This window comes from Lepisma saccharinum, chromosome 5 (assembly GCF_977018435.1).
Source record: "Lepisma saccharinum chromosome 5, izLepSacc3.1, whole genome shotgun sequence".
In the NCBI taxonomy this organism is placed as follows: Eukaryota; Metazoa; Arthropoda; class Insecta; order Zygentoma; family Lepismatidae; genus Lepisma; species Lepisma saccharinum.
In genome coordinates, this window is record NC_139233.1 from 280,593 (window position 1) to 295,247 (window position 14,655).

The 14,655-nt window shown below is 37.0% G+C and overlaps 1 protein-coding gene across 2 annotated transcripts in view; it reads left to right on the forward strand.

Annotated features, from left to right (window-relative positions):
* LOC145988168 (uncharacterized) overlaps positions 1-14,099 on the forward strand; it is a 49,164-nt gene extending 35,065 nt beyond the window's left edge. For both annotated transcript variants that reach the window (XM_083122995.1, XM_083122996.1), the window contains one exon: positions 13,551-14,099. In XM_083122995.1, the coding sequence (XP_082979121.1) occupies positions 13,551-13,971 (421 nt within the window). In that variant the 3' untranslated portion in view covers positions 13,972-14,099. The remainder of the gene's footprint in view (positions 1-13,550) is intronic.
* Positions 14,100-14,655: the final 556 nt, after the last annotated feature.

The following is a 14,655-nucleotide window of genomic DNA, read 5'->3' on the forward strand; positions in this document are numbered from 1 at the left end:
TTTATACTGAATAAAAAATATCAGTTGGGTTCAGCACTGTGATTTGTATGTGTATATGTATATATGTGTGTATACACTTAATATTTTTGGTTTTGGTATTTATATAAAATTTCCTGGGATTCAAATCTAATCTCTATGGATTAATATTATTAATATTAATCTTATGACAGGTTGTAAAGCCAATAGCTTACAAGTGGAAAATCATTCACACTGACCCAAATGCCTGCACGAACATGCATCTATAGAATGGCAATAACCTTGTTATGTATAACAGGCTGGGACAAATATCTGATTTTATATTGTTCAATATGAATTTAAACCTGTAAGTATGAGAAGCACTGTATCAACACGTCTGTTCCCCTCAGTCAGTCTCACAATACTGGCTGATGCAATAATCGGGAATTTCTGTAAATACTGGCGCTGAGGAAAAAAATCAATACTACCGTCTCGGGAATTGCGCACATTGCCACAGAGGAGAAACATGCAAACACGGACCAATTCTAGAGGTAGGCTCTGCATATTGCATTGTTTTAATATTAAATAAGCAAATTGAATAGTATCCAATTAAACTTAAACCTGAAGTAAATATGTATAGGTGGGTATGGATACAAGTTTATAGACAAACTGATGCAATTTTGTAAATCTGCTTGAGGAGGGGTTTGATATTTTCTGAATTATAAAATTCTTGGGTTAGGCAGGTGCTACACTTAAACAAATAAACATGTTGACCAAGTTTTAAGTATAGCAAATCTGCTGGAGAGGGGTTCGTACTTTCTGAAAAATTCCCGAGGGCATTTTTTACAAAAATCTTGAATTATAAGAGCTCCACACTTGAGCAAAAAAACTCATATGGGCATGTTGAGCAAGTTTTAAGTATGGCCAAAGCTGCTGGAGAGGGGTTCGTACTTTCTCGCGCCGTCCATAGCATAAAACCCACTACTGAAAAGCAGTACACTGTGCAGCCAACAGATACATGCAGCACCTAGTATAATCTGTGTTTACACTTTTATAGTTGATAAAATGGCAAAGTCTCGATCAGCTGTTGCAAATTGCGAAAGTTTGCTGCATGTTTTGCATTACCAAATAACAGCAAAAAAAGGCGGATTTGTTAATTATCCCAGGAACGGCAATAAATAAAGCAACGTTTGTAAATATATGTGTAGAAATGAATATTAGATGGTCATTTTCGTGTGTGTTCCGAAAATGTTGTATATTGATATTAGCATTAGCAGTTTCACTGTAATTTCGTATGTAGGATTTGAGTGCATGAGGGTACAGAAAATAAAACCAGGTTAAAGTAATGCGTTTGATGCTTGCAAAATTGTATTAAAATGCCGTTCCAAATAAATGAATGTGTGTTTGCTGTAACCAATTTTTTTCAACCAAACGCAATACACGAAATGTACACCATGCATCAGTTGCTTTTTCGCAATCCTGGTAATTTGTAATCTTTAAGATTGAAACACGTGTAATATTATTAGAGTCACTTCCGTCGCCATTGGTGTGAATGTAACATTGCAAATAAACAAGTAATGTGTTGTTTCCGAATAACAACTGGCAAAGAATGCACGTATAATATTTAGCAGTAGCTACTCTTACCGTCCAGTTCATACATATGTACGTACAAGGAACAATTTCCGAATGGTGGTGTGTTTTTTACAAACACACACATTTACAATAATAACCTTGCAAGAAACTACATACCTAGTAGTACATAAGACGTAATACCAATCTTTTAAGAAACGTATACATTGTATATGTGGGATTTTGTATGTTAACTTCCAAAATTGGCAAAGAAAAAAAGTTTACTGTTAACAAGCATCCTTGCGATGTTGACATGCATGTACAAGGAACAATTTCCTACTGGTTTTGTACCTAACCTAACCAACCCTACCCTAATATTCATGGGACAGCATAAGACGTAAATGCCAAAGTTTTTTTCGGTATTTACTACTTAGAGGAAACGTTTTATGCGAAGTAACATATTTTTCATTACATTGTGCGAGATTTTGTACTTTAACTTTAAAACTGGCAATAATAGAGACAGGTACATCAGTATCTTTACGGCGTTGATACGTATATACAAGGAACAATTTCCGAATGGTGTTACGTTTCGTAGATACAAAGAAAATGCACCATTGTAATAAACCTTGCACGAATCTACATGCCTGAAGATGCATAAAACGTGCACTCAAGTTGTTTTTTTTTTTAACATTCATATGCAATACACATGATCTTGTATTTGATTTTTCAAAATAACTGGCCTAAAAAGACGAGCGGCCAGGGGCATCATTAGCACCTTGGGAAATACATGCTAACAACACCAAACCTGGCCTGCCTAACCTATCCACGTAGGCATATAATAGCATAAATAAGCATGTAAATAGGTTTGGCAAATTATAATTTGTTTATTTAAGCTATTATATACATACGTGGATAGGTTAGGCAGGCCATGTTTGGTGTTGTTAGCATGTATTACCCAAGGTGCTAATACTGTCCCTATCCGCTCGTCTAAAAAGGACCACAGCTTGTACGTATGTATAGTGTATATTTTCCTGGTGAATATTACTGTTTTTTGTAAAGAAATATATACGTTCTTGCATTGCACTAGCATATAACGTTGCACGAAACTACCTATCTGAAAGTATATACAGCCTGGAGTTTCTTCTTTTTTCTTAATAAGAATAAAACATGCGTACATACAGTACTACGGTACTTTACATTACTATTTGATTCTTCCTTTGGTGCTAAGATGATAGTAATTCCAAAAATGTACCTTGTACATGGAACCGTTGATTAACGATTTTTTTTGTGCTATTCGAATTTGTTTTGAATACAAAAATTTAATTTTCATCTGCATCGTTAACCAACTTTCACAAAAGCTGCATTATAAATAAAGAAGAAACCTATAAGATGGTCAACGTTGATAATACTAATACTCGCTATTCGCTAAAGAAGGGGTTACGGATTGATAAATTATTAACAGAAACGAATGATAAATTAGTAAGAGCAGAATAGAAGATTGCTCTTCTCATTCCGTATATTTACACAAACTCAGATATGTCAGCCTTGCACTAAAAATTGAATAAATGTAACTTGCATTTGTTACAACTTCGTAAAATTTTGGTCACTGTTTAGTAGTGTTTAATATTTTTAAAAAGGTGACCGTATGTCTTACTGAAAGATAAGACGAGGAATATTCTTTTTTGCATTATGTTAATTGGAGTACGTGAAAAATAAATTGAAAATTTTGTAAGCATCCCACTACTTCGAAAGATTACGGGTTATATTGTATCATATAACATACATTTGATATTATATGAGAGTAAGACACATGCATTACCTACTTCTATCAGCTGTTTCATTTTATTGCAATAAATATTTAGTTTTTTTAAACATATTTCAGTTGAAAAAGCATGCATTTGGAATTGACAAGCAGATATTAGCACGTAATAAACAAGCAAAACACAATCGAAAACACAACTTTCTCCAGTTTCTGTTGCCAGGTCGTACGACAAGCAGGAGAAAGTTCCACTTTACAAGGCCGAGGATAAAAATGCTTGGTGCAACCCACCGCCGCCTAAATCTCTCGCCTGTCGTTATCCAGCACTTTGTAAAGTGGCAGATTAAGTGGCGATGGTGCAACCGGCCCTAAGTCTTGTAAAATATAAAAATACAAAGAGAATGCCAAATGAATTCAAATTGAAACACATAGTGCAACACTGGAAGAGAGAAGAGCGTGATTCACTCCAGCTCGCTGGTGATCCTACGAACTGCGCATGTCCGTTTTGACGAGACGGCCTTCCTCCAGTCTGACTGCATGTATTTTCGCCATATGTACGCGTCGAGCTTCTGCTAGCCGTCCTAAGCTTTTAGCATGGTAGGGGTTGCCTTGCGGAGGTTCAGCGGAGACTTTGCACGAAACGGAACTAGAGGGGAGCTGAGTGGCTCTGGCCCGCGGTTTCTCCTTCTCACTAAGAGAATTTGCCACTCTACGCTTATGAACATCTCAGTTATTGTTTATTTTGTATATTACTGGGGGTTCACTGCACATTTGCGCTATACAGCCAACCGCGCCTGCTATACAGTGTGTTACACAACACACACGTTCACAGCGGAAGGAGGTCATTAACGTAAACAAGTTTTCTTAACTTTTTTTTTTCCATACCTCGTTTTTGGGCCTAGAAGCCAATAAAGAACTGAGTTTTATCCAGAATATATGAAACCACGCAGCACAGTTGCCCCCTAATTGATTTACTTTGAATTACTACAATCGATATATATATATATATATATATATATATATATATATATATATATATATATATATATATATATGTATATTTTAGATATATGCATGGTTTTCAATTCAAACTCCAAGGGAACGTGAAAAAAAATCGAATTAACAAAAACATGCATTATAAAGGAAATCACCAAAACAAAAAGTATTGTGCTACAGTATAAACAAAAATAATGAACATGCACCTTACAGTAAAAGTTACTGTATTTCGTACGTGGTCCTATAGTGCAAGCTAATATCAATTCATCTCACAATTTAGTAATTGAGCTACAAGTAGATGGAAAACCCATTTAAGTACTCTGTATTAAGACACAAGATCACCACGTACATATGTAACAACATTAGCAACTTGTTTGTTTATTTTTACATTCTTAACAAAACCTTTAATTTAATTTATTGTGTGAAATGAGTCATCACTAACGTTTGCTTGAAATCCAACGCCACATGCTTCGACATTGTGAACAACTTACTCTGACTATTCCCAACTGACAGGTGTGGGTAGATAAGAAGACTTTCACAAATCATTGACTAGTGGGAGTTCAAGGATGAGCAACTGCACACAAAAGTGGTAGGCAATCCAACAATGTCGCAGACAGTGTGAAAGCTACCTACCAGTGAACAGAAACTTTGTCTTCCATGTGGCTGTCTCTGGATAGCCTGCCTTCAAATTATCCAAATAAAAGATTCGAAAATTCGAATTACATATGAATTTTCAATATTGTCTTCAATAGGAATTTCAAGGGAATAAACTACTGTTTGCATTACCGAATAATTTGAATTAGCCAAGATTAAATTAAAATGGGTTCACTGTATGTGAAGAGCACAGCAAATTTGGTTTAGTTAAATATTTCAAAATATCATACCAAAGTCTGTACTGTAATAGATCTGGCCTGGGTCTCGTCATCGATTTTACGTAGGTTTGCCCAGTGCACTTTGACTCAATAGCTCTGTTCGTATAGCAATGGCACAGTATGCTGGAGACATGGGTTCAAGTCCTGGTCAAGCCTGCATTTTTCGCTTAAATGCGTACAACCACAGTGGTGCCAACTTATATGGGCCCGCCCACCCATTAATTTGTCCTTTTGTTGTTATTATTATAATTTATGTTATTGTGATTTGTGGAGGTGCTCAATGATATCAATGAACAACAGATTAAAAAAAAGATAAGGATGCATTGTTGATGTGCATTAATATCATGATACTAGGAAGAGAGGATTTTGAGATATTTGTGTGAACTTATAACTCAAGTGCTCGAGTCCACCCAATGTTTTTGAAAAGTTGTTCAACCATTCATGTAAATAATATGTATTGATAGGAAATCAGGTTGCCCTTGGTAGTTAGACTAGCAATTGATATTGGGTAAATGATTCTCTCTCACACACACACAAACACAACTACATAAATACAAACAAATAGACATCATTGCATTTAACACTTTCGTATTTGGTAAGGGTTGTGTTCTACATGTTAGGACAGTGTCTCCTGTGTATATTTATTTGGATCCTATCAAAAACTCAGATATATGCAGTGGCAATTTTCCAACATGTATAAACTTGTTGTTTTGAATCAGGAGTATTTAGCAACTTTGGTCATTCCAACATAGCAAAATGGTCAGTGGCGTTGCGTGGAGTAAATCGTTGGGTGTTCACACCCTGCCTAAATTCATAGAAAATTTTAACCCCCCCCCCCCCCCCCCGTATTCACACCCAGCCTAAATTCACACACAGAAAATTTTACCCCCCTCTCCCAAGACCCGGGGGATACAACCAACCAATTTGTTGATCACAATCACAGGGAAGAAAACGGTAAATGTGGACAACTGATTAATTGAGCATACAAAAAGGCGAAATTTGAGCCAAGAATCGAAGCTATGACTTCCGTTTTTAGAGTGCCCTACACTAGTCAAGTAACAAGATTATCTCGGTATTTGTCTAGAGTTTCCGAGGACAAAAATAATAAGCAAATTTAATAAACATTAAGAGCTGAAACTTTTCAAGTTGACACTACCAAGAACTATCAACTATTCTGCCTCAATACTCGCAAAAACATATCACTGTTTAACAAAGTTTCAAACAAGTCTACAAAAACCTATCCATTTGATTAACGTCATTCATCTCGACGTTATGACAGAACGCAGGAAAGCCCTAGAAAGTGGTAAGCGGCGTTCATCAAATGTATCACCCCACCATCCATCGGGAGTGACTGAAGGAGGCCACGGATAACCTCAGAATGTCGAGCCACGAAATTTTAACCCACGACGTCCCAAATGTGAATCATTGATACATCAACCACTAATTCATGCTGACCACACGTCACCCCATTACCAGTTGAAGAACTCCACACCTCTAGAATAGGTATAGTGGAACCACGAGCAAAACAACCTGCCCAGACCCATGACTCCTGTGCACCATACCCCCGCGAGTAGGGGAGGTGGAGAGTGGACCATGCTTCCTTATTGCCCCGAGGTGAAGGGAAGAAGGGAAAGCTGGGCGGGGACTTTTCGTCCCAAGGTTTTTTTCCTTGTGGTCAATCTATAGGATTGTGGGAGGGAGACTGGCAGTCAGGAGATAGGCCAAGGCTCTTCAAGGGCTGTCGCGCCATGGGTTATTACAGTATATAGCCTAATAAATAAAATAAACCTTGGGCGTCTTTTCTGCGAATGTTTAAGGATTCCTCTGCAACCCTTTCTCCTTTATTGTATAAATATAATATATGTTTTAGTTATACAAATTTGAACGGTACAGAACTGTTCTAGTGAAGTCAGAATATATTTCGTTAATACATTTTAGAGTACAAGGAAAAAATAATAAATGGGTCATTCCATGTCAAATCAACCAATTTTAAAAAAATTGTTGCATGACCATTTTAGAAAAATTTCATTTTTAGTACATAGGTTTGTACATGTTTCTAGATATCAAAACCAATGTTCAAAAAAATTTATTGTCTTTAGTTCTCCTGGGGCAGCCATTTTTCCAACATGGCGCATGGCTTTTTTTGCTCATGTAGCACTTTTCAGAAACCTTAATATCTCAAAAAACCATTAAAGCTAGAGACCTGAAAAAAATTCATTTTGTAGCAAATGAAGTATACTTCCTATGATATTTAGGTATGTTTTGCTTGAAATTGCATCGTAAGTACGAAAATTATGGTGGAAAATGGGGTAACAATAGTTAAAAAATTGCATTTTTAAGCCCGATTTTTTTAATGAAGGGGTTTAGTCTAAGGCTTGATTTTTTTTCATATGTAGACCTACCTGCACCCCTTTTTTACAGCATGGGCTCAAACATGGCCGTTCATTGAATTTTGACAGTTTTCGGGTTAAATATCTCAGATGGGTCCCTTTTAAAAATTCTGAAATTTGGCACATAGGAAGCCCTTCATGAACCTAACTCACAGTAAAAATCTCAATTTTTAGATTCAACTCGTTTTGGTCAATATGAGGTAATGTATGTCACCTAATTTCTGACGTTGCAAAGTAAGGTTAAAATATATCCCATACTTAAAATAATGAATTCTTTTCTTTTTCTTTTTTAAATTTGGGATAAATAAAGCCTCAGAAAATATAGTAACATAAGTTTTTAATACTTGACTCACCAGAAATTGAAATTACAAGGTATGACAATTGAAAATCTGCGAAATTTCATTGCAAAAGGTTTGATTTATTAGGTACCCACGACCAGTTGGTATTGTCAGCTCCAAAACTGAGCCTCCCCCATATTTTTATCAATGTAGCAGTACATGCAGCTTAAGATAGGCAGTGGCATGCCTAGGTGGGGAGGGGGGTTACATATACTTTTTTAGTATAAAGCCCTGTTTTTGCCACATTATCCTGCCTTTCATGTAATTGTTTATGGAATACTAGGCTAAAGGTATTGGGTTATGACTGCCACAAACCCCTCCTTGGGCACTCCCCTGAAAGTAGGCTATTTATTTTGGAGTCTCAAAATGGAATATATAATCTTTTGTTTCCTTTATTTTCCATTTTTTTTCTTCTTCCAAGAAAAGACATTCGTTGAAATAGATGTGAGTCATGCACAGCAGAAGATTCAGAGACATGTTTTGGTAGGATGTGAGGCAAGCCTGGAATTGATCTGTGCATGTACAATCTCTGCTGTCAACCTTCCTTTGCCTAATGTGCCGAGAGTAGTGACTTGTGAATGTTCGTTATCTGTGACAGGAAATGGAGTGTTCTGTAATATTTTTAACTGGAGAGGACTGTCATAAATACCCTTTTGGTAAGGTTCTCAAAAACCTAACTAATTTTAAAGAATCAGTGAAAATGATAACACTTCTTAGGTCAAGACTACAGGTGTATGGCTTAGAGACAACATGCAAATACCATTAAATATATATCTTTTTATATGGTAAAGTATGTTGTGATCTTCAGAAGTACCACTTAAAGAAAAAGTTAAGTAAGGTAAGGTAAAAAAGTGTCAAGAAAGCCTTATACCGGTTAAATCAATATGCCTGATATGTTGGAGTAAAAGTTTCATATGTGGAGAAAGTGACTCACTTAAATGGCAGAATTGAAATTATGTCTTTGTGCCAAGCCAAACTAAAGGAAATGCATGAAGTCTGTTCTGTTTTTTTATGCATCTCCTGTTTCAAAACTGAGGAGGCTGATTGCAGAAAAACAATAAAGTGATCTTGCTCGAAAAACTATTCACATCCTTCAAGGAGTGCAAAGGAAGCTGAAAAGTTGCTTTTCACTAAGTATTAAAACTGAAGAAAAGGACAATCTTTTGAAATTATAAGAAGAAAAATGTAAATGAGCAAAAAACTAATGTTGAAAAGGTCAGAATCATCAATTTGATTGCTACCACTTGGTCAAGAAAAAATATGTGATGAACTGAAGGTTTCTGATAATTTACTTAGGAACTTAGTGAAAGAACAAAGAATCCTGCCTGATTCAACAAAGAGAATGAATAGGAAACTGGAGCTGACAATACCAACTGGTCATGGGTACCTAATAAATCGAATCTTTTGCAATGAGATTTCGCAGATTTTCAATTATCATACCTTGTAATTTCAATTTCTGGTAAGTCAAGTATTAAAAACTTATGTTACTATATTTTCTGAGACTTTATTTATCCCAAATTTAAAAAAGAGAAAGAAAAGACTTCATTATTTTAAGTATGGGATATATTTTAACCTTACTTTGCAACGTCAGAAATTAGGTGACATACATTACCTCATATTGACCAAAACGAGTTGAATCTAAAAGTTGAGATTTTTACTGTGAGTTAGGTTCATGAAGGGCTTCCTATGTGCCAAATTTCAGAATTTTTAAAAGGGACCCATCTGAGATATTTAACCCCGAAAACTGTCAAAATTCAATGAACGGCCATGTTTGAGCCCATGCTGTAAAAAAGGGGTGCATTTCTAAGCACTAATATTTTATTTACAGACACCCTGCAGGTAGGTCTACACATGAAAAAAAAAATCAAGCCTTAGACTAAACCCCTTCATTAAAAAAATTGGGCTTAAAAATGCAATTTTTTAACCATAATTTTCGTACTTCCGATGCAATTTCAAGCAAAACATACCTGAATAGCATAGGAAGTATACTTCATTAGCTACAAAATGAATTTTGTTTCAGGTCTCTAGCTTTAATGGTTTTTGAGATATTAAGGTTTCTGTATATTGCTACATGAGCAAAAAAGGCCATGCGCCATGTTGGAAAAATGGCTGTCCCAGGAGAGCTAAAGACAATAAATTTTTTTGAACATTGGTTTTGATATGTAGAAACATGTACAAACCTATGTGCTAAAAATGAAATTTTCTAAAATGGTCATGCAACCACCATTGGATGGTTTGGCATGGAATGACCCAAACTAAAGGAAAAGAAGAAATATGAATAATTATAATATTTCATGTTTTATGAAGAATACGAAGAAGAGTCCGCCAGAACGCCCACCGAAAATCCATTTACAAAACACAGGCCAATTTTCATTTACTGTTAATTATTATACAGGGTGGCTCAAAAAGTCACTTAACACCCTCGGTGCAAGGCCACTGCAGCGCGCAACGTGGAAATGGTGATGACCAATCGTTGCCAGGCCAACGGGAAACCACATTGATGCCACCCGCACGGTCGGCAGCCATCTTGATGTCCGCCATCTTGAATTCAACTTCAGAATTTTAAATGGGAAGGGGGTGATATGATATATCAAATCAGGCTAAAATTTCACGAGAAATGCAATGGTGAAGGTTTTTTCGACGTACCTTTAACCAGTAAAACGTTATGACCGAATTCTTGTACCAATTTGCTCCTTTTCGAGGTGTTAGAAAAATGCCTTAAAATTTGTTTAGCGCATCGGTAACGCATTGAGATCAAAGTGATGTCTAGGGAGAGAAGTTTGCATGCCATTGCACAAGATTTTAATCGGATACATCCATGAAGAGCTGCGCATTATGAATGGTTGTCGCGAACAATTACAGTGTGATGCTTGCATTAAATGAAAAGTCCTTCACAGTGACAAGGCTAATGTTTATGTTCATAAGGAAGTTCATAAACAGAATATTCAATCCTTTTTATCTGATAACCCATTTTCGACAGATCAAAGCTGAATGGTTAGTGCTGGTAAGTTAATGGTGTGGCGTGCTGTGTGGAACACGATTGGTTACTCAATTTTTCATCAACGGAACCTTAAATGCTTAGGGCTACTTGGATTTGTTAAATAAACAGGTTTTTTTTCATCCTTGCTTATGGAAGAAGGTACTTTTTACAGAGTTTTTTTTTAAATAGGGAGGAACACCAGAACACTATAAGAACGTTGTGAAGCAGTTTCTGTCCAAAGTTAGTTATCAGATGAGAAGGGTCGCATAATCTGTTTATGAATTTCCTTATGAACATAAACATTAGCCTTGTCACTGTGAAGGACTTTTAATTCAATGGAAGCGTCACACTGTAAATTGTTCGGTACAACCATTCATAATGCGCAGCTCTTGGTGGATGTATCCGATTAAAATCGTGTGCAATGGCATGCGAACTTCTCTCCCTACACATCACTTTGATCTCGATGCATTACCGATGCGCTAAACAAATTTTAAGGCATTTTTAAAACACCTCGAAAGGAGCAAATTGGTACAATAATTCAGTCATAACTTTTTACTGGTTAAAGATACATCGAAAAAACCTTCACCATTGCATTTCTCGTGAAATTGTAGCCTGATTTGATATATCACATCACCCTCTTCCCATTTAAAATTCTGAAGTTGAATTCAAGATGGCGGACATCAAGATGGCCGCCGACCACGCGGGTGGCGTCCATGTGGTTCCCCCTTGGCCTGATAACGATTTGGTCATCACCATTTCCTTGTTGCGCGTTGCAGTGGCCTTGTACCGGGGGTGTTAAGTGACTCTTTGAGCCACCTTGTAGTTTCCGCTTAACACCTCCCCCCTCCTCGCCTGTCAATGCCCTCAAAAACAATGGAAACATTACTAAGGTAAACAATACATTTTTTTCCGTTTAAATTATTGAAAATACCTTATTTCTCTCCTCATTGGAAATTATTTTGCCTGTTCCTAAGAATTAACCTCCACCATTTTCACTAACCATATATCGACGAATATATATATATATATATATATATATATATATATATATATATATATATATATATATATATATATATATATATATATATATATTTGTAATTTCAATAGCCATTTGTAATTTCACAGCAGCTTGGTAAGCAAATCTCTGGTAATGCTCAAACTTCATGATGCGAATTGCAATTCGCGAGCCGGCCCCCGTGGCAGAGTGGTAAGCACATCGTGCTATGACGACAGGTGTCCCAGGTTCGAATCCTGGCCTGGGCGTTTGTGAGTGTCCACTCATCACGTATCCCCATCTTCGCAAATTAGCCAAAAGTGGCACAAAAAGCGATATACAATAAACAAATCAATCAATCAAGCAATTCGCGAAACTTAAAATTATTGTTTTGAAATTTACCTGTAGGAGTTTATAACAATTATAATTTCTTTTCAATATCCATACTCGCTTATCCCGAGATAAATATTAGTTTCTACTAGAAGTGTCTTCGTCTTCTTTCTTTTTGACTTGTCTACATTATCTGAAGGTTTAAGAACAATTTTAAATGTCGATGTTAAGTGAAAATATGCTCATTTTGGTGATAGTATTTCAAATCATAAAACCTTCGCCATGCGAGGCTTTGGGTGTGCTGCAACTATTTGTAATGTTGTTGAGTAAGTTTGCTCCCTTAATTCTTGGCGAAATGTATTGGAAATTAAAGATAGGCTATTAGGCTAAAACATCGAAGATCTTAGAAATTACTAGGGGTGTACGGGATCCCGAAAAGTTGGGACCGGGATCGGGAAAAAAATCCCCGTCCCGATCCCGACTTCGGGAAATGAATTCCCGACTTTTCGGGATCCCGAGCAATATGGAAATACCGAATCGTCATTTTAAAAAGTCGATAATTCTCGATGTTTTCTGCATTGTAAATGTATGGAACTTATCGAAAATTGTTCGTTTTTGAACCAGAAATGCAACAACAATCACTTAAAGTGAAAATGACGTGTAGAATTCGAGATTTCCAGAGCTTGAGTCGGGAAATTGCAATTTTTTTCCGTACCGAATGTCAGGATTTAAAAAAAAAAATCTGTCCCGCACACCCCTAGGAATTACTATAACAATACACGTAAATAGTGTTTGCATTATAATATCTTGACGACTGCTTACTTTTCCCCAATACAGAAGCTAAGGGAAACAATAAAATACCTCGCACCTCGGCCGCTATCGGCATTCTCCGAACAGTTGCTGCCATCTGTTGAGTGTTCTTTCGGAAGGGCACGTGCTGCGATTCCCAGTGTTCCCCCTTGCTTTTTTCGGCTTCTTCCGTCGAGCTAGATAGAACACGGGAAGAATACAGCAGGGGGAGTTCACTGCGCCAGAGGTGCCCCGGGCTCTCCCGTCCTAACCTGGTGAGCTTTTCTTGTCAACAGTTGGGGGAAATTGGGAAATTTTAAGCATTGTGAAGACTTTATGAACGAAAATACCTGTTTTGTAAAATAAGTATATTGAAATGTAGTGTTTTATTCTGCAGAAAAGAAAACAAATTGAAAATTTTCCGTTTTCGGTTGGGGGTTCGTGTGCTCCGTGAACCCCCTTCAGGCGACGCCTCTGAAAATGGTATATGTAAATTGTTTCCCCTGATCTTACATTTTCCTGCATGTAAGTCTACATAAAGTAGAAATTCACTGTGCATATCTTTGTATTTTCAGCATCACGATGTCAGGAGACTCAGCAGCGGAGGAGAAGCCTTTCGAACTGAAAGAGTTATGCCCAACCAAGAATACAGAAGATGCATCTGTACAAGTGGAACTGATTTCTCAGTCGAGAAATACATTGCTCACAGAAACTGCCCTGTCGGTTCATGCATCCCCATGCATGTTTCCAAACGTGGTAGTGCATGAAGTCGAAGATACTGGTTACCCCACGAGTCCCGAAGTGGATAGCCAAATTGTGACAGAACAACCAAAGGAAACATCCTCGATGGTCAATATCGAAGGAGAAAACCACAATGCTGATGATGTGAAGAGCATGACACTGAGCGAGAAGCACAGGGCCGAAGTGGAGCAACCTGTAGAACCATCATTTTGTGGAGATTGTCTAGACATTTTGTGTTGGATCTGCAATTGTTGAACTGCAACAACAACCGAAGCCACATAATGCACGTGCGCTTCTGATTTTCTTGACTGGCAGCTTGTAGTGTTCAGGTCAAAAATTGAACACGTTTGAAATATAGATCTGTTATCATGCTTTTTTATGGACATCAAAATATGTTTTCACTAAAAAGAATAACTTTTATTGTAAGTGAATGTATGATTTTCATGTAAGAGACCAGCTTGAAGTGTATCATGGGTTTCCTTTAACAGATGATCCCATCCAGGGGTGCCCACAGGGGGGGATTATGGCACAGGCTGCTTCTTGGAGGGGATTTTTTTCCCTTCAAATAATGTAAAATTCAACATTTTTGTTTGGCCCTTTACTGAGGTGAATTTGAAGTTTTATACTATAGCTGCATTACAAGACATAAGCGATATTCATTAAAATATAATGATAAGTGTTGGTATACTGCTTAATTTAAAGCAGGTTCATCATTTGTAACAAAAAGCTAAGGAAAAGTTACTTTCGGTAGACACGCGGTCGTAATTAAATACTTTCTAAGCATTACAATATGGTTTGAGGGTACGAATGATATAATTTTGGGTGGATGCACCATTGGCTTTGGGGGGTATGGGCACCTCTGTCCCATCCTGAAGTTGTAACAGAGGCGCAACCACGAATTTTTGTCTTCGGGAGGGCAAGTACCAGGATAAACGTACC